General features: G+C 40.1%; 1 protein-coding gene across 1 annotated transcript in view; it reads left to right on the forward strand.

Moving 5' to 3' along the window:
• il1rapl2 (interleukin 1 receptor accessory protein-like 2) overlaps window positions 1–24,442 on the forward strand; it is a 524,364-nt gene that overhangs the window by 335,921 nt on the left and 164,001 nt on the right. Inside the window, exon 3 of the mRNA XM_056251238.1 lies at window positions 16,050–16,323. Within this exon, the coding sequence (XP_056107213.1) occupies window positions 16,050–16,323 (274 nt within the window). The remainder of the gene's footprint in view (window positions 1–16,049; window positions 16,324–24,442) is intronic.

Genomic DNA, 24,442 nt, shown 5'->3' on the forward strand with positions numbered 1-24,442 from the left:
CCTGCCGCATAACATACTTGTTGTAAGGGGGAGCCTCTTACCAAAGCCCTGGAGCATGCAACCTCCCTGGTGGAATGAACCCTTACTCCTAGAGGCGAAGCTTTACCATGCGCCTCATGCAAGAGCAATAGCATCCCACACCCAGCATGACATTGTTTGCTTGGTGGCGGCCATCCCCTCCCCATAGCAAATGAAAAGTTGCTCTGATTACGCCACTGGCTATTGAGGTGGCCATAAGTCTGAAGAGCACGAACTGGACACAGTAGGTTTCTCCTGCTCCGGTGCAGTGAACGGTGGAGGACAGAAGGCTTCAAGAACGACCGGATGCATGGTGGAGGATGATACAAAATAGCTTTGACCAGTCCAGGGGCAGAGTCTAAGCAGGATGACGAAATTGACAGAGCCTATTCCCCAATTCTCTTTAGCAAAGTAATTGCTATGAGAGAAAACATCTTAGCTAGAAGCTTGTCAGGCGCTGACTCTAGTGGTTCAAATAGGGGTTTCGACTAGCCCCTTAGGATTATTGCAAAGTCCCACTAAGGGATCTTTGCTCTAATGGGAGGCCTCAGCCATGGCTTCCAGACCCTGTTCAGGTGATTCAGAGAGAAGTAGAGGGGACATTGCGCTGTTTTCTGTGAAGCGAAAAGGGTTCACCTCTACTTCATAAATTCTTTCCCAAATCTGTTTGAGTACCTTGGGGGTGGCATTTCCATTCCCCATGTGTCATAGCCTGACAGAAAGCCTGCTCCCACATTCAAATGCCCAGTGGTGTAAATCGCCCTGAGTTACAGGAACTTGTCCTGAGTCCAAAGCAGAACCTGCTGCGCTTGCCTGTTCAGACGGCACGAACGAATTCCGCCTTGGCGATTTATGTAGTCGACTACTGTGGTGTTGTCCACCCGCACTAGGACATGGTAGTGTCCCCTTGTTGGAGGATGTACTGCAGGGTTAGAAATGCAGCCATCAGTTCGAGGCAATTGATGTGCCAATCAAGATGACAGCCTCTCCAGACCTCTTGGGATCGACGGCCATCTAAGACGGCTCTGGATGCCCTGGAGTCTCTACGGAGCCAGAGCTGCATCCATGCATGTTGTGTATGTGCGGGGTGACAAGGCTAGGCCGAATAGAAGAACCGGATATTGGTAAGCTTCGTCCCCGAAAACAAACCTTGAGTATTTCCTGTGTTGTGGCAGAATTTCAGAGACAATCATTTTGACTGTCAACATTTTGAACTTGAATGTTCCGAGAGAACGGTTCAGATGCAAAGTTTTGTGAAGCAATGTCTTGTGACTCAACATCTTGATGGGGGGAATGTTAAATATCCCGTGTCTTGGGGAACGACAGGAAGCAACTGAATATTTTTAACATTTTGCTGGTAACCGCTGCCCCCGAAACTCTGAAGGTGGCGGGGATGGAACAGAGGTGTCGTGAGAGTGTCAGTACTTAATATATATTTACATGGCCTGTCGCAGGTTTTTTTTTTTTCAGCAGGTCAGACTGGTACGCCTGCCATAGTTTGCAGAGCAGCACCAGAATGACCAGCTGACTGTAACGCCTTCCCTACCAGCATCTCTTCCAACGCTTCCATTCCATCATATAACCATTTGTCCTTGCTCAATTTGATAGTTGAATAAGTCAACGTAGAGGGTACAAAGACACGTGAAGAATAAGGTTTCTCCCCATAAACGAGTTAACTCATCATGAAGGTCCTTGAAGAAGGGGAGAGACTGTAGCTGACGCCCCTCCCCCGGGCCACGAGATATAAATCTGCTTCGAGTGCTTGCTCTTTCTTCTGTGGCCAGTTTAGCTGTAATCTGGCCTCTGCATGAGTGACCACCTTGAGTAACTCCTCATGCGCTTTATCATCATGCTAAGAGGCGTGAGAGTCCATCTCAAAGTCCCTCTCAGAGTCCATCTCAACCCTCAAAGTCCATCTCTAGATGGCTATTTTGCCATTTAGTTCCTCAGAATTAAATGTAGTCAAAGAACAGCCAGACAAGATATTAATACAAGCATCTAACTTCTTAAATCAGATGAGTATTTAATAATTTCTCATAATTAAATGCAGCCAAATATCAACCAGACAAGTAAACAATTGTCTGGATGAAAGGTTGACTATGGTTATTTTCATATTAGAGCAGTTTCAACAAAGAATCATAAAATCATAGCTTGCAAACACACACAATTATTTTGCACGCGATCATAGGAACAAGAGAGAAAGAGAATCTCCCTTTCTGCTCAATTCCCTCGCATTATATATCCAGGGCCGGCTCTAGCCCTTTGGTTGCCCTAGGCGAGATTGAGTTTTGCGCAACAAGCAAATTATGACTTCAACTGTATAATAAATTGTTCATACAAATGCTACAAAGAACGTTCAATGATATTTCTATCATCCTACATAGTTGCATTGTACAAATACATTTTGTCTGACCATGTAACTTGTAGTATATTACAATTACTACCACCACTACTATTATTACTACCGTAAAACTTCAAATAATAGCCGAGTCCCAAATAGACGCCTGTCTCTTTTACACGCCGGGTGTGGCTGCAGGTTTGGGTAAATAAAAGCCGGTCTCAAATAGAGGCCGGGTCTGTTTTTTAGTTTCGGTTTGTACTTAGTCTTCTAAAACCCGTCAGATCGTCCGCTTTTTGGGCGGCCCCCAAAGCAAATTTTTGTCCCACCAAAGCCTTTTTTGATCGGTGAGTGATGTAGAATAGAGTGACTGCTGCGCTTGACAGGGCGCATAACGAGCAGAGAGAGCGCTCCGGCCGCGCGCGCGCACTCTCACGTCTTCAAACAACACGAGCGCTGCCCTGCTCTCTCTCTCCCTCGCGCATATTAATCAAAATCAATGGACACGATAGTAAAAGATCGGAAGACCGCAGTTTCTCGAGGAGCATTTGGAGATTTTTAGAGATTAGAGACTCTAGGCCTACAGTCAATGAACAACATCAACACTAAATTATAAAGGCCGGTCTCATATAGACGCCTGTCTCAAATACAAGCCGGTGCAGTTCGACGATTTGGGAAAATAAAAGCCCGGGCTACTATTTGAAGTTTTACGGTAATCTATTAGGCTGCTACAAGACTAAGGGGGTTTCGGGGGTATGCCCCCCGTAAGAAAATTTTGTGCATTTTAATGGTAAATTCATCAATCTGGTGCACTTTGAGAGTTCAAAATTAAAAGCTCCAACCCTTATTCAGTGTGCAAATTGAACAAAGAAAAATGTAAACCTCTTTTAGTTACAGTGTCTGTCTACATTACACTACTACATAATAATAGTTATAATATTAATCCCATGGCAGTAATAGCCATAAGCTATTGTAAAACAAATGCACTGAAAATAAAGGAAACTTTCATAATTAATTTTGTTACTTGGAAGTAACCCAGCGCGGCCAATTAAACAAAACAAAACGAATGGGCCGATGTACGAGTTTTATGGGCCACTAAGACAAAATAAATAAATAATAAAAGTATGATGTATCGGCCCAAAAAGCACGTGGAATCTCTACCATCCTGGGGGAAAAGAATTCGCTCCCGGTAGTCCCGATGGCCATGTCTGTGCTGTGCACAATACTAAGTAAAAAAAATTAGTTTGACACCTAAATGGCTGAGATGAGAAGACTATACCTCTATACTGGGCTTTCTTTTTATCTTGTTGCTTTCTCCGTTTTCGTCCCTGTGCATCAGAGGGTTTCGATCAACGCGCCAGCAGCTGAGCACTTGCCTAACGTAACGTGACGTACCCCCCCCGTTAGGAAACTATCGACAATAAACGTGTGGCTGAGGGGGCGCCTTAGGATGATCATGTTTAATAAACGTGTTTTTGTTTCGCTTGTCATTCTAATTCTGTGATTAATGGGAAGTAGGCCAAGGGCGACATTAGAGGGCGCCCGTGCGCCGCGCCCCCAACACATTTGTCAACCGCCTAGTTCGCCTATAGCAATCGCCGGCCCTGTATATATCGGATCCATAATCTTTGCGTTGCCTCAGCAAACGCGAGATCTGAACCATTAGATTCTTTATTGACAAGAGGACCTACGTCCTCAGCCCACTCTCAATAAGCACCGTCTTCAGCAGTGGATGGGAGAACATCGCGATCTGGAGAGAGGGAAGGACCTGTCTCCCACTCCTCAGCCAGATCAACTCGTGATGTGCGAGACGAGCTCGAAGCACTTTGATGGAGAACAGCTCACAGTGCTCGCACTCGCACTCGCACTCGCCATGCTCAAACACAAACACTCAAAGCCGAGCTCATGTGTAACATAATCAGAGATGGGCCGTGAACATGGAGGCACGCATCTCCTGATTGTTTGAGACATGATGTTCTTTTTTTTCTTTTCTCTTTTCACATTGAGAAATTTCTTCACACTGACAGCTGTAACTCTAACTCCTAACAAAGAGGACAGATAGAAGGTGTAGCACACTTCACGTGAGTGTAGCAAATGTATGCCATTCGGAAGTAGCCTACATAAGGCCTCTTGCCGAAACAAACTCAGCATCTCTGGTCGTTGCTCTCCTGACCGAATGACCTCATGATCCCACTGTTTCTAAAAGGAGCCCAACACACAGGAGAAAAACACAGATTCACCTCTCTCTGTTAAATGGACAATCTTTAGACCTCTGAACCAGTGTAGCAACTGGATCAAAAGTAGCAACACTAATAACTTGACTCCATTGTTCAGTAGACCAGCTCTCTTCATAATACTATTGTTTTTCAAGTAACAAGCTATTTTTTTGTTGCGTGACACAGAAGCAACTCTGTGTTGTACGTCACATGCATCACACACATGACCAGCGTCGGCCAATAGTGAGCCTAAGTGTGACGTACAACACAGAAGCACTGCGCTGTTACACTACGTGAACTCACTCGAGGCCCACACAAAAGGAAATTAATAGTTGAATAAAGTCGTTATTTTTGTGGGGGTTTTTCGCACAAAAAGTATTCTCGTCGCTTGATAAACTTAAGATTGAGCCACTGTAGTCACTTGGACTATTTTAACGATGTCTTTAATAACTTTTGGGCCGGCAAGTTTCAATCCCTATGGAGGCGTGATCAACTCTCAGATTTAATCAAAAATATCTTAATTTGTGTTCCAAAGATGAGCGAAGGGCTTGCGGGGTTGGAACAACATGAGGGTGAGTAATTACTGACAGAATTTTCATTTTGGGTGAACTATCCCTTTAAGTTTTTTCAGGTACAACATGTAGTTAAAATTAGTAAAGAAATGTAATAATCAAATGTGAAAATAAAATATTGCATAGTCTTCACTGTATGAATTAAATATAAATGTATTCATATTAAAGCTAAAAAAGTTATTCAGTCAAGAGCAGCAAGTTATTTTCTCTTTTGTTTGATTCACATTAATGACACAGAGCAGCAGGCAGGTTTATTAGGCTGCTGTCACTTTAAGGCCACATGCACAGATCCATTATACTGAGACACATCCAGTTTACACCCAACTGTTTACTTTCACTTGAGACATACAGTAACTGGCTGTTTACATGAATACTCCACACGATGGGCATTTTGACATAGTTGCGTGTGTATTCCGACCATTCAAGCACAAATAACAAATGAAAGAGAACTGATTTCACAACCTCATTGCTGAGAGACGTGGCTTTCTGTGCAGGTGCTTCAGCTGTGTGTCAGTCAGCGCGAGCACCACATTGAGTTCTTTTTCACTGCTTATTGTGCTTATTAACATCTTTTTAATATCGAGCACGTCCCAAGTTTGCGATCGCCTTCTGAGAGAGGCAGCTTTCTTTCACATCTAGTTTTGTTTTTTAATGTCAGTTATGTTTCATGTCTTTGTCATATTCCCAATTCCCTATTAGCCATGTGTTCCCTTGTCTGATGTGTCATGTATGTTGTCATTGGTTCATTGTTTCATTATTCGCAGGTGTCCCTTGTCTAGTCATTAGTCCTTGTGTATTTAAGCCCTCATGTTTGCCATGTGTCCTTGTCAAGAATTGTTTCCTGTTACCACTGTTGGTAAGCGTCATGTCCACGTTTATGTTTTGAGTTCATGCCATGTCATGCCTTTGTTTTATGTTTGATCACTTTTGTAAATAAACTGCTCTTGGGTTCTCTACAAACTTGCCTTCAGTGGACTACTTTACACTTTCTGTGTCTGCAACTGATATATTGCGCTTAATTCTTTTTAACATCAAGCACGTCCTGCATACATCAAGCATATATTTACATACCCAGGGCTCTAAAGGGTCACGCATTGAGAGTGACAGTCACTCATTTCGGTCTTTTGTCACGCACTCCCGCCACACATTGTATTTCTCACGCGGAAAAAATATTTATAATATATTTAATATGCCTGCAGCGCCCAAAATTTCTCTGGCAGCGCCGCTCTCACTATGGAACCGGCAGGAATCAAGCCAGGTTAGAGGATGCTGGCCCAGAGAGGGTGGCGAAAAGGGTAGGCCCATTAGATAAAGGAGTCCAACCATCCCCCCCTAAAAAAACTTGAGAGCCCTGCATACCCCAATATACATGATATATTGCAAAATCTCTAACGATAGACATTTTATACCATGGTAACGATATCGTCATACCACCAAGCACTACTGTCCTATATAGTATAGAAGCTTTACGACAATGACATGGGTCCAAATGAATCCAGCCTGCAGTGAGTCAAACAGTCGTTTCACATCAAATGGCCAATGAGTTGTGCTCTGCACACAGGTGCAATCATGCGCTAAGGGCCAGAACCCTCTCTGCATTTCCATATTGATTAGTCTTTGATAACATGGCAAACTGCGAGTCATTTCAGGAGACTGTTTCACCCCAGGCGTCCACCAGCTTCCATTTACACCTGTCTGAAGATACATGTCCACTACAAGCCATTCTTTCACACTTTGGAAGAATTATAAACAAGCTATAAGAAGAAAGTCAGCAACGAAATTGCATATCAGCACAAAGTGTTTGGTGGTCTGCTGTTTTGATATTGACTTTTTGTACCCCTTCAGCTTTCATAGTTGAAATTGCTGTACTGCTTCATAATAGACCGAGCCACCGTGCTTAAGCAGGTCAGGCAATTATTATTGCAGCAGGTACAGGGCTTTGCAATGGATTTCACATTAGGAGCTCAAGATGACAGTGCCATTTGAGAGTAAAGCAGTGCATGAGGAAAAACTGAAAACACTGAACAAGGTATGGTTCAGCCAAATAGAAATTTCAGTCATTTTTCACCCTCTCACAAAAGGCCATTTTTTTTCATGCAAAAATGTCTTCATACATAACATTAAGCATTAGAGGCACTAACTCTAAATGCTAGTGTCTTGTTTGGATTTTCTATCTTGTGACGTGGCCTTTCGCTAACTGAGGTGTCTGTGATGCCGTGAGTAATATCTTGATCTTGAGTTAGTGTTTTGTTGAAAAGTTCACTAATGCCCTCTTGCTGTGCATATATAATGTCTGCTCTTTCTGACCGGCTCCATTTTTAGAACCTATTTTTCACAATCCTTGGCCTCATCCATATGCAAACATTTAGGATTCGGTACAAAGCTGCGCTCTGGCGCTTACCGTGATTCACTTTGCAATGTAACAAGAAGTAGCATGACAAGCAAGGCATATCCTGTCCAATTACACCATTATGCTGCATTCAATAACTGATAAATTAATCATTCAAGACAAGCACATTATATGCGAAATGACTTGGGGCGACATATGGCTGCCTGTTTATGTAACATGTAACCTGTGAGCTCGCCACACTGTTTCTGCTTCAGACGCTTCGCATGAAGGCAGCAGACCAAACTAATCCACTGCTTATCTAGTGTGCATATGAGTGTGTGTGAGATTTCAGGCCCTTTAAAATCAACACTCTCTTCTTGTACAGTCATGTGTGATATCGCTTTCTCCCTCCATCTTTCCCGCAGCTTTTCTTTCAATGCAGTGCCACAAAATTCATCAGGCCAACCGTATATAACAAAATCCATGCCGTAAATGTGTGATTGTGACAGTGCTTGACATAAATCGGCGGTGGCAGGTTTTGAATGTGAAAGATATTTATGTGACGGGAGGCGGGTGCAGTGATGAGTCAGTGTCCGCACGTACAAACACCTCTGTAATTGCTCATAAATTACAGCGTTTCATGCTGATAGGTGGCCATGACTTCGATGAGTTTCATCTTTCTATCAACATGAAATATTGGCACGCAGTGAGCTTGCAGCTAATGTCATGTGAGAGTTAAATGGCTTTGTTGCTCTTTGGAGATGGGGCTTTGCTCGTGTTTCAGAGGTTGTTTCTCTGTGGTGAGAGTGCCTTCACAAAGCATTTAGCCATTGATTAGTTGTTGATTCATTATGGCATGCTTCGACAGAATATTTCCATGCTGTCTTTGTAACGAGTTTGTGGCTGCAATGAAGCACACTGCGATAGAGAATTTAAAGACCAATCTTTAATTACAAATATTCAGGGCGCAGGGTAAACGTAGGAGACATCACAAACCCCTAAACACCTAACAAAGAACTGAATGGACTGAAGGCTTGTGTAGACAAGGGAGGATAATAAACAGAACAGGGAACAGGTGTTAGGGTATGTTTACACGACAACGATGTGCTGGAAACTGAAACGTTATCAAAACGATCCCGTTCACACTGATCTGTGAAAACGGCTAATAATTGCCAGAAGTAGTTGGCGATATCACTGCAAAGAAAAACTACACGCCTGCGCACAAATGCATAATTTTACTACAGTGCACTCGAGCCGAACGCACATGCCTATAGTCACAAACATAATCTATACATTTTTTTTGTCCGATTTTCATTCCAAGGATGTTGATCTTGATAATACTATATTATAGTTATCTAATCTTCACAAAGCCAGAAACATTTACTGTAATCCCAATTTTGGAATGTTCTCCTCTGATATAAAGTCCTGCTTTACTTCCTTTAAGAAAATGTCAAAACCTTTGAACACAAAGGCTTTGAAAACATGTATCATCCTTTAGTCTGACCTTTAATTTTTCATGATGATGACATAATGTTATATTGTGTTGATTTGTGTAATTCTTATACCGGTAACCACTTGTCCATATGCCTGCCCCCCACACGTGCATGACGCCACCGTTTATCCATAGATTCGCGTTTTTGATGCGTTACACAGAGATGATAAGGGTGTCGTTTTCAAAAACCTGCACTTTGAAACCCGTTTTCAAAAGTTTGAGTTTTCAAGCCACCAAAACGCCATTGTTGTGTAAATGAATGGCCAAAACACAAAAAAGTCTTCCGTTTTTAGTTGAAAATAGTGTCGTGAAAAGGCCCCTAAGGCTACGTTCACACTGTTAGTTCAAATACGATTATTTGGATATCCAATTGGAATTTGATCTAAAAGTGTTGCTGTCCAGATTGTGTATCGCAACTGTTCATATATATATATATATAGCCTATATATATATGTGTGTGTGTATTAGGGGTGTAATGATAGGCTACATGTATTCGGTTCGGTGCATGCAGTTGCACGATTAAAGCCCCGTTCACACTACAAGCGACTTTGTCGCTGCATGTCGCCAGTGGCTGGCGATGAGGTCGCTAGTGGGAGTTCCCACTACTGGTTGCCTTAATGAATGACATCCAATGATGTGGAGAAGGATCATACGCGCTCCGCTCCTATTGGTTGTCGCTCCCGAAAGTCGCTCTCCATTTGCATAAAGTTAAACCGATCTCAACTTTGTCGCGTCGCCAGACACGCCCCATCCGGTCGCCAACGGTCGCTGTCGCGCGTGTCGCCGGAAGTCGCCCACTCACCATTGAAATGAATGGTATCGCGTCGCTTGGTCGCGTGTAGTGTGAACGGGGCTGAATGCAGCCAGTCACCATAGACATAACACCAGTCCAGTAGGGGGCAGGCGCGGCAATGCAATGCTGTTTGCTAACAGTAAAAAGCGCAGAAGAAGAAGAAGAGACGATCGATCGGTATGTTTACATCTCTCAACCAGTGTTTCCACTGCGGAAAGATATCAATAAAACAGCTTGAGAATAATATCTCACGTAGCATTACTTTTACCTCAGGCATAGTGTCGACAGCAGGTTAGTTCGCTACAGAAATTAACTCGTATGCACTATATTAGCCTATTCATTCATTATATTTACTTAACCTGAGTTGGATGAACTTACTCCCGGGCGAGTTTTTTGAACCAGCTTACCTCAAGTAAGCAAAGTTTGGGTTAATCAACCAAGAGTTCAGTGTATGTTTCACGGTAAGATAATCTTGCTTTCTGGAATACCCCCATTTGATGTCTTAGTTACAACATGACAATGTGTATCCGCCGCGCTGGACAACTAACGTTACGTCTTCTGAGACAGCGGCAGAACCACATGAGCGGCTTTATTTCTTGCTGTCATCTTCGCCGGTTTCAAAACTTGTCTCCGTTAGATTGCCATTTTCTGCTCGTCCTGTACTGTGCAACTACACAACCTGGTTTCAGCATGTTTCCTATAACCAGTGGCGTACCGCACATTTACAAGCCCCCCCCCCCCGAAAATAACATTTATAATCAACTGACCAATGCATTTTATGTAATAATCAACACTCAAAAAACTGAGGTGTACAAACATTTAAATTGCACATAAGGCAGTTTTTATATTGGATAAATATCGAATATTAATATCTTTTTAGGCCTAAAATATTTCTACTCCAATATAAAATAAACATTTAAACGATGGCTAACTGATAGATTTATTCAAACATAGCCTACATTAAATCCTGAAGACATCACTAACAGGTTAGTAAAAACATAATGAATATGTACAGAGCATATTTAGCTAAATGCTCTTCTCTAGAAATATTTTTAGCTAACTTTATATCGAGCTATGGAATCTAGCTTTCTAGCTTGAATCTAGCTTTTCCAAATGTATCAGTAAGTGACTATTGAGGTCAATCCGCAGTTGAGATTGAGAAAATTCCTGAGACATTATACATTTCGGTAGACCTACTGTATCTTTCAACATACCTTCTGATATTTATTCATGTTTATTTATTGCTGTAACTAGCCTAGTTGATCACAAGCCGTTTGATCCACACTGCCACTTGAACACTAGTGATCTGTCAAAAGTAAGAGAGCCAAAACGGTAGGCCTATTTATTTTTTGAATTTCGTGATAGAATCGACAGAATCTGAAAGCTGAGACTTTGTTTCATATTAAAAGTAAAAAAAATGGATTTCCAGAAATGCGATTTGAATGGGTTTTCAAACCACATATGAATGTAGCTTTTAGAACAAACAGTGGCTTCTCAACTACTTTCTTATCTTTCCTCTAATGATCTTTTTGAGCCACTTCAGTCTGGATTTTGCAAACTCCACTGCACTGAAACAGCGCTAGTCAAAGTTACTAATGATTTGTTAATGGCTTCTGATTCTGGCCGTCTATCTATATTGATTCTTCTTGATCTTAGTGCCGCTTTTGACACTATAGATCATCTATTTTAATAAACCGCTTAGAGACTATCTTTGGAGTTTCTGATTCTGCATTAGAGTGGTTTAAGTCCTACCTCTCTGATCGCAAGCAGTTTGTTGTGATGGGTGATTGCAAGTCTGAGGTCGGTGTGGTGCACTCTGGTGTTCCCCAGGGATCTGTTTTGAGCCCGTTACTTTTTAGTATTTACATTTTTCCATTTGGCCAACTTTTAAGAACACTTGGTCTTAACTTTCACTTTTATGCCGATGACACTCTATGCCGATCTATATACATTCAAAACCTGATGTCAAAATGCCTGTGTCTTTTCTTTCTCAATGCTATACTGAGATTAAGAAATGGATGTCTGAAAATGTTCTCTGTCTAAACAGTGATAAGACTGAAGTGATGCTTATTGGTTCACCTCATCAGTTGCGTAAAGCAGAGTCCATAACCTTAAGTGTGGATGGTTCTGCTTTGAAATTCCAAACTAAACTAAAAAATCTGGGGGTGATATTTGACGCCAATTTAACATTTGACCATCATGTTCGTAACACAGTCAAAACATAATTTTTTCATCTCAGAAACATTGCCAAATTACACTCTATGTTGACTTTCTCTGTGGCTGAAAAGTTAATCAACGCTTTTGTTTGTTCACGTATTGATTATTGTAATGCTTTGCTGGCTGTAGTTTCTAAAGCTACCCTAAGTAAATTACAGTTGGTAGAGTTCTGACTAGGACTAGTGCAAGGGAGCACATCACACCTGAAAAATTGCACTGGCTTCCTGTTAGTTTTCGTATTGATTTAAAAATTCTCATGCTCACTTATAAGGCCTTGAATAATTTGGCCCCTCAATATTTGTGTGAGCTCTTAACCCCCTACACTCCTACACGTGCTTTACGATCTTCTGAAGCTGGTCTTTTAACTGTCCAAACAACACGGCTAAAAACTATGGGTGATCAGGCTTTTTCTTCTTGGGCTCCTAAATTGTGAAATTTCCCTGCCCTCTGAGATTAGGAATGCAGAATCCCTTAGAGTTTTTAAATCGTCCCTTAAAACTTACCTTTTTAGGGTGGCTTTTATGTGATTCGTGTGATTACTCTGTTTCTTATTATATTGGCTTTTTATTTTTATAGCTTGTTTAGTTTTTACTGACTGTTATGTGTATCCTTTTAATTTAATTATTTTTATGTAAAGTGCTTTGAGATGCTACTTTTAAAGGCACTATATAAAATAAAGTTTATTATTAGTATTATATTAGCTCTAAGCGTATTTTTATTTTTATGTATATATAGCTATATATTTTTTTGCCCTTCACAATTGCTAAATCGGTACGGATTTCAATCGGATATGCACACAAATCGAATTTGGACTGGCAATCTTAATGTAGCATAATAACAATGACAGGGAACAGGGAAAACTAAACCAAAACACAATGAAACTAAAGACTAAAATATAAGCCTAACAGTATTTTATTTAATAGAGATTTGAACAAATCCCTAAATATAACTGAAGTCTGGTGCAGAACTTGTGCTGTTTGAGGTTGAGCTATCAAATTAGCTCAAAAGGGAAATATAAATAATTAATCATAACTCGTTATAATTAAAAATAAATATTTGGATCAGTTAATCGAGTTAACTTCATGTAACTGAATTAATATTACAATAAATTAGTCTTTTCATCCAGCGAACACTCAGTATTAATCGTCTATCAGCTCTTCAGAAAGGATATTTTCCGTGGCCACAGAAAAATAACTCTTTCTTAGCATGTAGCTTTGATCATAACTGTAAAATTGACATTGATTTATAAGCAGACAAGAATCAACTGGTAAGAATGTACACAAAAGTTTTATTTAACTAAATCACGAACATAACTAATCTAAACAAACATACATGGGTAAAATGTAAAGTGAAAGTGACCAATAAAACTGAAACGGAACAGAGGAATGAAACTCTGAAAGAGTTATTTAACCTCCTGGAAGAACAACCAGTCCCTTACTACAAAGCTCCTTTGTTAATTAACAATGTGGTTCACAACTTTAGCTAAACAGCGATTTAGTATATCATACGATACTTGCATTTGCCTTAACTGTTGAAGAGCGTCTTGATATACTGTCGCGTGGAGAAAGTCTTGATAGTTTGGTCCGATGGTGCTGAAGTTGCAATCGATTTCTTAAGTGTTAAATGAAGAAGCTATGGTGAACTTGTGGAGTTAGTTGACTCTGTTCTGGTTGAGGAATGTACACATCAGACATGCATAACACTATACAATATAAAAAGACAATATACAAACAGTAATAATACACAAAATGTACTGGGCATTTTTTTGACAGATTTTTCGGTAACACTTTACTTGAAGGGGTGTGCATAAGACTAACATGACACCTTCATAATCATGACATGACACATGTTATGAATATGAAGGAAGTTTTATGCATGTTTATGACAACTGTCATTAAGTGTCATTCGCTCAATTATGTCATTTTTAATGCAAATATGACATTGTTTGAGATGTCTTTGTTATGAACCTTGACATAAACCAATACATCATAACCTGTCAGTGTCTTTGTCATGACAACTTGACATTACTAAGACAACACAACCTGTCATAAACATGACATAGCAGATTAAAGGTGCTCTAAGCGATGTCACGCGTTTTTTAGGCCAAAACATTTTTTGTCACATACAGCAAACATCTCCTCACTATCCGCTGGCTGCCTGTCCCCTGAACACACTGTAAAGAAACGCGATCTCTGTAGACAGCCCAGGCTCCACAAACAGCAACAAAAACAAACTGCGGCGACCTGCTCCACGAAACATAACAAACTGTTCCAGCCAATGACCGACAAGAAGGGTTTGGGGGTGTGGTTTGGGGGGTTAGTGTGCAGATGAGGAGGAGGGAGGGTCTAGCTAGCCTCTGTTTTGTTTGACAATAGTTCGAACGTCAACAAGAAGTGACGTCACCCAGGATCGCTTAGAGAACCTTTAATTATCAAACTTAAGAAACCACTTAGCTTTATGGGTTAACATTACATTAAACTGTCAGGTGGTTGGTTTTGACATTGGCTGTCATGAAGCCATTATAACTGTTTAATGACAAATTCAATTTGTACCACTGTAGTTGAGGTCACGAAAAATATTCATGACACAGTTATAACGGACTGATGACAGCCAATGTCAAAACCAACCACATGACAGTTTAACTTAAAGCTATGGTATACGATTTTGAAAATCGGTCGAGAAAGCCTGAATTTTTAAAAAACGCATCCCGCCCCTCCACACACACACCCCTCCCCTCTGTGCTACCTGATCCCTCCCACCGGGAAACGAACTGAACTACGTCACTCAGTCAAGGTGTGATCATCGGTAGTAAACATTGGAACTGAGATGTAATGTCAGTTCATGTAATGTTCAATCTAATGACCTCGCTATAAGGACACATCATATGTAAAATTGCCTTGTAAAAATGTCAGTCTTATGTACACCCCTTCAAGTAAAGTGTTACCGATTTTTCAATGAATTAGTGGAGATAATTCCATTTCTATGGGACTGCATGTCTGTTTCTTGTAGCCTGTACTGTTCTCTCATTAAGAACAATCAATGTACCAAGTGTCTTTGAAGTGTATGAGTGGAGCAAAAGGGTGATAATTCTCAGTGGGGAAATCAGACATCACAGAGTCTGCCTGGGGGAGGGGTTGTGAAGATTAAATGGAGCAATGGTGTGTTTGATCGGTCCAATTGTTACAAGGTATACAGGATAAATTAATAATGCATAAATTATACTTCAAATCATGATGTGCTATTACATTTAAATTACAACTGGATGTACGATTTTGACCTGCTGGATGAAAATATCCCAATATATTTAATTTTAAGGAGGGAGCAAAGCCATATCTTGAGAGCTGGGGTTGGGCTCATTGACTTAAAATTATAGAACCATCCTTGAACAACCTTTATATTATCACCGAATATAAACGGTCCTAATCGCCCATCTCTAAACTCCTCAATGTGGGCAATTAAACTTTAAGGTATTATAAAAATGAACATCTCTAGTTTCTGTAAAGCTGTTTTGAAACGATTTGTATTGAGAAGTTCTGTGCAGGCCTGGTTCCAGAACCAAATCACTGAGGGTGCTCTAGTAAGTACAGATATAGGCTAAAGCAACGGCTCCACGATAGCAGTGTATAGTGGGACATTCACTTTTACCTATAAAAAAAATATTTTGCTATTAAGCTCCGTTATAATCAACGAAGCTGCCCTTGACAGCAACATGCAGCAAAGGAAGCACTCTATATTAAAGAAACATCGTCCTGGTTTCACAGACAGGGCTTAGATTAAGCCAGGATTTGGCCTTAGTTCAATTAGGACATTTCAGTGGCTTTTATGTGCTTTAGAAAACAACATTAATGGTGTGTATCTTGAGACAAAACAATAGCACTGACATATTTTAAGATATGACAGCGCAAGTTGCTTTCAGTTAAAATAGCTCAAACATGCATTTTAGTCTGGAACTAGGCTTAAGCCTTGTCTGTGAAACCAGGCAATCGTGTTTGATAAATGTAATGTTTTTTTTTAGTGTGTTTGTTTTTTGTCTTTGTGAATTGTAAATTGTTGAATTTTCTCTCTCTCTTACAGTTGACGGATGCATAGACTGGTCAGTGGACTTGAAGACGTATCGTGTGTTGGCCGGAGAGCCTCTGAGGGTGAAATGCGCTCTGTTCTACAGCTACATACGCACCAACTATAGCGTGGCCCAGAATGCCAAGCTGCGGCTCATCTGGTACAGGAACAAGGGTGATTCTGAGGAGCCAATCATCTTCTCGGGTCATCGGCTGAGCAAGGAGGGAGATTCCATTTGGTTCCGCTCAGCAGAGATGGAGGACAATGGATTTTACACTTGTGTGCTCAGGTGGGTCATTAGCAATTCAAACTTCAAATCAAGTGTGCGCTGAAAGAAACAGAGCCCTATCACTGCACTGGGTCATATCTGTTTATGTAGGCTGGGGCCACACTAAAATATTTTTTTTAAATCTTATAAGAATTTTCTAATGTGAGCGACCACAAACATTCCGTTTTGTTCCTCTAGTGTGTGGAGTGCTGCGATGTGACTAGGAAAGCACAACACACACTAACAGATTCCATTCACAAACAACAGAGTCGTGAAAATGGGAAATCTCACATTAAACGTGACTTTCAAGTAAACAAACATGGCGGACGACCGGCAAGAAGAAATGGCGCTTATAGTGTATGGACTGCTTTTTACAGAAAACTCGCGGGGGAAAAAGGAAAAATGTTGATGAAGTCGTGGAGACGGTGTGAACATGGACTTTACATGTTACAGCCCGAGCTGCCGGCGAGTCTTCCTTCAGCCCGCTTTCTGATTTGGTATTGTTTCGTTTCACGTGATAATCTCCAGATGCGTGCGTTTGTCCTCGGGGTTCTTCCCACACAATAGATGAATGTTGAATATTCATGTTAAATATTTACGATTAGAGATCAGAGCGGCTCTGATGTTCTTCCTGGCAGATTCAGTCACTCTTAACACACCTCACACCACAAGAAAATGTTAACACATTTTGCCCATGACGTCTGTTTTCTTACCTGCAGATATATGACGTGTCTATAATCTTTCTTATTGACTAGTGCTGGCTACATGAAAATTCATAATTAGTGATAGTGTCTACACTGGACGCGGCGCAGCGCGACACGATGATTCATTGATAGTAAACGGATGCCGGTTCTTCTTCTGAAGTAGTGGCTACTACACGGAGGACAAATAATTTGGACATTTGCTTTGTCCAGTGTAGACAGCCTTGCACGGGGTAGACACCATGCAAGAAATGACAAAACGCATGATTTTGTCTTTTAAAGCACAATTGTGGTGACAAATAGCTATTGGACATACATATTATGTAGAATACTAAATATCAGCCCAAATGACCATCATTGGAGATGTAACAGCGTGTACTGGGGTTTTGAGTGGATAATGCAATGCTGAAAAATACATCTTTGGATTTATTTTGGATGCTGTAAGTAACTTTTACAATAAAATATTATTAAGTCGGATTCATATGACATGTTCATATGAAATCGCTTGTCTGCTGGCATTTCACTTTTAAATGCATGATACATATTTAATGCTCTATATAGATCATTAGATCCACGGACCTGCTGCGTATTTAAAACTTGAATGAAGAAGTGGGAAAAGCTGTTGTGACAGTAATTTCACCTATATTACACAAACTCGCGTATTTATCACGAGGTTGAATCCAGTTATTCATTAGTCAGCAACTTATTGATGCTTTTCTGTTTTATCATGAATAACGTGACGCTTCCATAACGCGTTGTTCCTAACAGAGATGTATAAGCACTTTTTCTCTGGCATTTTCAAAGGCTCATAAAAATGTGTCTTGGCTTGATACACGGTCTAATGGTCTAACTAACAACTCTAACGAAAATCCAAATTTTAAACATATTTTAGTGAAGCAATATTATGGGCCTTAGCCTTACACTTCCTATTTGAGCCAATGCAGATGAATGAGCAAAGTTATTTCAGGGTAAGACCACCCTGATTTTAAAGCCTAACGTCATTGGTTGTAGCGAGAACCTGCTATGATTGGTCAGCTCAATGTGGCCGTTGTCTGATTGGCTTGAGGAAACGGTGGGTGAAGTCCACTTATTTGTGGATTTGTCTGCACGTCGACGCTAGAAGTGTTTCAAAATCCACAGATGCGTGAGGGGATTTACAAATGCACAAGAAGCAATTCACAAATGCGTCGTGCAGTGATTTACAAATGTACTGAACGATTCATAATGCCAGGCAGAGTTGTGTTTGTGTCATAAAACACATTTGTAAATAATTTTTTTTTATTTGCAAATCTCATTTAATTTATTTGAGTTTTATATTTTTTTGTGAAACTCTTTACATTTATTTGTGAATCTTAATCTATTTATTTGTGAATTTGATACATTTTTGTGAATCTCTTTACATTTGTTTGTGAATCTCAATCTATTTATTTGAAATAATGCAACAATTCTAACCCCATAAGCTCAATGTATTGAATGGTGCAGTTGCATTATTTGAAATTTTTTAACTGTCAAATAAAATATTTAATCATGCATTTGCTTGTCTATATAAAGTAGCTTAAACCATAGTCTGTAATTGTTATATGATGTGTTTTAACTGTACTGTGAGAGTGGCATCATTGTTTGACATCATTAGTATAAGGTTCAACTTCTTTAGGCATTTTTTGAAACTGACGTTTTGAAACTGCACAAACCCCCTGTCATAAAACATTTCCTCACAGCTGTGGTCAGAAATGTACAAAGCACCCACTGGCCCAATCATGAATCCATTGGCGTGGGAGAAAGTATTCCCAGGGGATGTCTTTTTCTTGTGCTTAAGGGAAGTTTTCATTTCATTCTTGCTCTGGGGTTTATTCTGAAACCAGTTTAAAATGATTATAAATTCAGACTGAGATTTTGCTTCCATTTTTAATTCAGGTATTGTTTTATTATATTAGGTATTCCCATACATTTAAATTATTTGTTCATTATACAAGGTCACATCGTGAAATCTGATCTGATCTAAAATCTGTTGTAGGTTTGTATACTTTAATACCATAAAGTTTGGCTGTGGCCTGCTTGCTCATAACATTTTCTTAAGGCTGGAATAAACAAAATGACTTTTGAAAGCTCAACAGATAAACCCCCCCCCCCCCCCCCCCCCCCCAAAAAAAAAAAAAAAAACCTAGGTGTCATACACTTACCGACTATGTAAATGGTTACAGAGGAAAAAAATTTAGCATCAATGTTGAAGAAGCTACTTTAAAACTATGTAATCACATTACAAATAACACACAAAAACATACCAAATGTTTTATTTTCAATAACATCCGTGTGATAAAAACTTATGGTATATGTGCTGAATTCATGCTAGCCATAGTCCTAGATTAGAACATAGGATTGCTGGTTCATAATAAACAAATATACTGATGAAGTAGAGATTTGTGCCACGACACTTCTACTTAGTTGAAATGCTAGTTTTTAAAAAAGTAGTATTCCTACTCTCGAGCTAAAAATCTGCAGACTAGTATAGAGAGGGTTACAGGGGGCGTGTTCCACTTTCCCACTGGAACGACTGGATTTAATAGGGGAAACTGCTAAAATGATAGTAAAACAAAGGATTATAACAGTTTGAACTAAAGAAAGGACTCGATAATGTTCCTTACAACTTATCAAAGATCTAGTGATCCATGGATGTTGACAGGAATCGTGTTTCCTGACATTTATATGTGCCTGATTTAGACGCCAGGGAAATAAAGCAAATTTGCCTGTGAACGCTTTGTATAAATGCAATAAAGGTATTGAAATAAAACCTGTTGGTCTAAAAATGGGTGATCACTTATATCAATGTTATATAGGCCTATATATATATTGTATATATCATCATATCATCCAACCTTAAAAACGTGTATAATTTTTGTCAGTGTTTGATGAGTTGTCAATACAAATAACAATACAATATATAGGGTATGATTTTACCCCAAAGTTCAACATACTGACACAAAATAAGATAACTTTAAATCCATGTTTCGTTGCTTGGAGTCCAGTTTTTTTCTGTGAATCGCAGCGATCCATTTGCTTCTCTTTTCTGTACCCTTTAGCAGTCTGTAAAAATATTCCTCAGATTGCTTGTCAAATCTATACAGTCAATCTCAAAGCTCTTTCCCATTTTAGATGTGTTTTTGTGTTTTTCGTGGCATTCACGCTGAAAACCAATGCTTCCGCTTAGTCTTTTTGCCATTCGTGGGCGTAACCATAGTCCCTCCGGCCAACGGTGACGTCACGCGCACACCCTCTAGTGACTGAAATTGGGGCAAAGTTGTGTAGTTTATTCCAGCCTTTACTCATGTTAATAAAACATGCAAAATCATTGATGAACAGTAATTAAATGCTCCCAGATGATGGTCCTCCTGTTCCCTTTATTCATGGATCTCTGCTCCCAAGTTTGTATATTTGTTGTTTTATTGAGTGTTGTTTGTTCCTGGCTTCAGTTTCATTAGAAAACTAGCCTTACAGAAAAATATATGCATGATATGCACTGTACACATACTGCTTTCCACTTCCAAAAATAGTAGTTAATATCCCACCCCAAACTCCCTAAACATCCCCTTTTATTTAAAGAAAATATCTAAAATGAGATGCTGAAGATGCAGGATTATAAAATAGCTCTAATTCACACCCGAGTAGCTATACGCTTTTGTAAGAGGAAAGCTAAAGGAAGACCTTGAGGAAACCCACTGCTCAGAAAAGATTTCACTCTCACAGCGACTGAAGGGCAATTGGTGTAAAACATCTAAACAGAGGCAGCTGTGACTGAAAGCACAGGATCTATTTCCTCCAAGGTCCAATGGCTGCGGGATGGTTAATTCTGTGTTTCCATTTCAGGCCCTGTAAACATGTCTGGCAGTGAATAAAATACACTGTGACAAACTACACAGTCTTAGACCCACAAAACTAAAAATGAGCAGCTATTATCTAACACACAACATCTGCATGTTATCAAACAAATATTCAGTTAAACTAATTTCTGAACACAACCGTAATTCCTGAAACAACCAACTGTATCTAGATTAATGTTATTTTTTACATATACTAATACATTATTAAGATTAAGTTGTACAAAATTATATCAGTTACCTCATTATGAACATGAATTTACAAAGAACATTACAAATATTTAGAAAAAAACATATAAAAACAAAGTATTACATTTTCTACATTTTATTTGTTTACTTATTTTTTCAAAAAATTGTAAGCCTTTTTTTAAGATTTCTGCATTTCAATTAATGTTAAAATCCCATCAAATTTAATCGAATAATCCTTACGTTTTTTAATCCTTAATCACTTATTCAGTTAAAATACGTAAGGATTATTCCATTCAATTTGAGGAAATTGTACTATTAATTGAAATGAGTGTAGGGTTCAGACTTATGCATCACGGGAAACCATGGTTTCACTGTTGCATGTGAAGTGTTTTCCAGCTTTCTGATTTCTTCTTTTGTTGCATATTGGCCTTGACTGATGAGCTAAAAAATATTTCTGAATCTAATTTGGTTATTTGAGGTAATCTTAAAAAATATTTTCATTTATATAATGAACACAGCCTTTAAATACCAAATGGCACATTCAAACATGCCTGCCTGCTATATCCAAAGCAACTTGCATTGCTTTGCATTGCATGACATTCATGGTACCTTTCTTCCAGATTTCAGTTCAGTTCTTCCAGATTTCAGTTCTTGCTTTCCCTGGGAATTGAATCCATATAATTGGCGTTGCTAGTGCCGTGCTCTAGTGTTTGAGCAACGGGAAGCCTTGAAGATGTATCTTCATATAGTATTCCAAAAGATTATGAACAAAAGCACTACTCATAAAAAAGTAGGCACAAAATACCTGGGCCTACTTGCAAGAAATCCTTTAAATTAAGAAAACCCTATAATGGAAAGTGTATAGTTTTCTTAAATTATGGGGTTACTTGCAACCGGGTGCTGGTTGTTTTCCTACTTCTGCCAAGGTTTTGAAGTGTAAATCTGATGAACACTTTACAGAAGTAGATTATAAATGATGTTGCCATATTTATAAGTGATTAAAGGGGTGATGCCCTATTCACAAGATGTAAAATAAATCTCTGATGTCCCCAGAGTGTGTATGTGAAGTTTTAGCTCAAAATACCCCACAGATATTTTTATATAGCATGTTAAAGTTGTCACTTTTTGAGGGTTAGCAAAAACACACCGTTTTCTGTCTGGCCCTTTAAATGCAAATGAGCTGCAGCTCCCGACATAGAGGGCGGACCTTCAAGAGTGTGTGTGTTAGCAGCTCCGATTACCTCAGACACAGCTAAAATGTCAGAAACTGTTCTGCCTTTTTATGTTTAAACCGTAGTCAGACAAAGATGGAGAGACTAAGAAGAAGTGACAACATGTAGAATGCAACAGGACATCTATGAATGGTTAGTTGATGAATTTATGTTGCTGATGTGGAGTTAACTATCTTCAATTAGCATATTCTGTCAGGATAATCTATAAATCGCTTGTATAGGAACTGTTGTGAGATGCACACAGAGTGACTATTGCATGTGAAAAGACGGATGCTACAGTTTGAGCTGACTCACAAATGTGCTTGACTACAACAGCTCTTCCTCTTCTCAACATGGACTGCGTGTTCCCGGGGGCGGGGTTTATGTACATTTTAGGGTTAGTGATGTCACTAACCCGGGAGGAAGCTTGTGTAGTTCCTACCAGCCGTTTGTTGTAGTCCTTAAAAAACGATTTCTTTAAAAGCAAATATCTACCTTTGCTTTGAACTTTGAGCGTTGTAACTTTGCAGATGTTGTTTATGCTCAAACAGCAACATTACACACTAACTAAAGTTAGAAAAGTGAAATCATAATCAACCACCCCTTTAAACTTGCGTCGGGCGCAAGAGTCCTTTATCCCGCCGGTAAAATAGCAACAGCGCCCAAGACCCACCCACAAAGTTACTAGCGCTTCGCACTTAATACTTGCGTTTCAGATCGTTAAAATCGGGCCCACAAACTGAATTTGCCATGTATGCTGCTGCTAATCATTTTTTTGCGAACAATGCAATCTGAATAGCTATGCATGGTGCTACTGCTGCTGCACAAGAAATTAGAATTGCTGTAATAAGCGGAAACGTAAGCGAATGCCTATTTCACTTTGTGTCTGCTATACACTGTGATTAAGCCAATGTGAGCAACACGACGCGACGAAATCAATAGAACCCGTTATAATAGGTTAAGCTGTCCACGCTGGACGCGGCGTGATGCGAGCAACACAGTTTCTGACGTAGCCTACTTCAAGCACTCACGCTACTTGATACGAATTAATTTGCAGGATCGTTTGTGTCATCCTTCAGTGCAGACACTTCAGTGCAGACACTGTGTAATGAGTTCACTACCAGCAATGCTTTTTCACTGTACCTTCACGCAACTACATTGATTGATTGCTTCTGCCACTGCTTACCTTTAATAATATTCACTACATGCAATATTGAATGTACAATATGTGCTGTTAATAATATGCACAATGTTACAGAATGAATGTGCTATATGTGCTGCTGCTGACATGTAATATACGTGACATTCACGTCTTACGATCTGAATTTGCTAAGCATAGCCTACTGCTGCTGCACAAAGTAGCCTACTTAGTCAGGGTGGGCGAAAAATCGATTCACATATGAATCGCGATTCTATCTTCCGCCGATTCGAATCGATTCACAAATTTCAAAAATCGATTTTCTAAATGTTTAATAATATGATAAATGGTAAATGGACTGCATTTTATATAGCGCTTTCACAGACCCAATGGCCACCAAAGCGCTTTACAATTTGCCTCACATTCACCCATTCATACACCGACGGCGGTGTCAGCCATACAAGGCGCCATCCAGCTCGTCGGGAGCAGCTGGGGTTAGGTGTCTTGCTCATGGACACCTCGACACTTGGTGAGGTGGAACCGGGGATTGAACCACCAACCTTCCGGGTTTGTAGACAACCTACATGAACCACTGAGCCACTGCCCACTACCCACGGTCATGCGAGGTTCCTTCCTTGCTAGTTTTTCTCCAAGAGATGTTGGACAAGGGCAGGTCCCCGTCCACTCTCAAGGTGTATGTGGCAGCCGTCGCAGCGTTCGTTGAACCCCGGCGCGGCCAGTCACTGGGCAAAGATGGCTTGGTCATCCGCTTCCTCAGGGGAGCTAGAAGGATGAACCCCCCACGCCCCCCTTCGGTGCCGATTTGGGACCTTTCCATAGTTCTCGAAGCTATGAAAGCCCCCCCATTCGAACCGCTAAACACCGTGGACCTCAAATACCTTTCGCTCAAAACAGTTTTTCTGCTCGCGCTCGTGTCAGTAAATGTGTGGGAGACCTTCACGCGCTGTCCATTAGCGCTTCCTGTCTCGAGTTTGGGCCCAATGACTCCTTAGTCGTTCTCAAACCTAG

This window comes from Rhinichthys klamathensis, unplaced genomic scaffold (genome assembly GCF_029890125.1).
Source record: "Rhinichthys klamathensis goyatoka isolate OS25496 unplaced genomic scaffold, OSU_Roscu_1.1 h1tg000079l_1, whole genome shotgun sequence".
Lineage (NCBI taxonomy): Eukaryota > Metazoa > Chordata > Actinopteri > Cypriniformes > Leuciscidae > Rhinichthys > Rhinichthys klamathensis.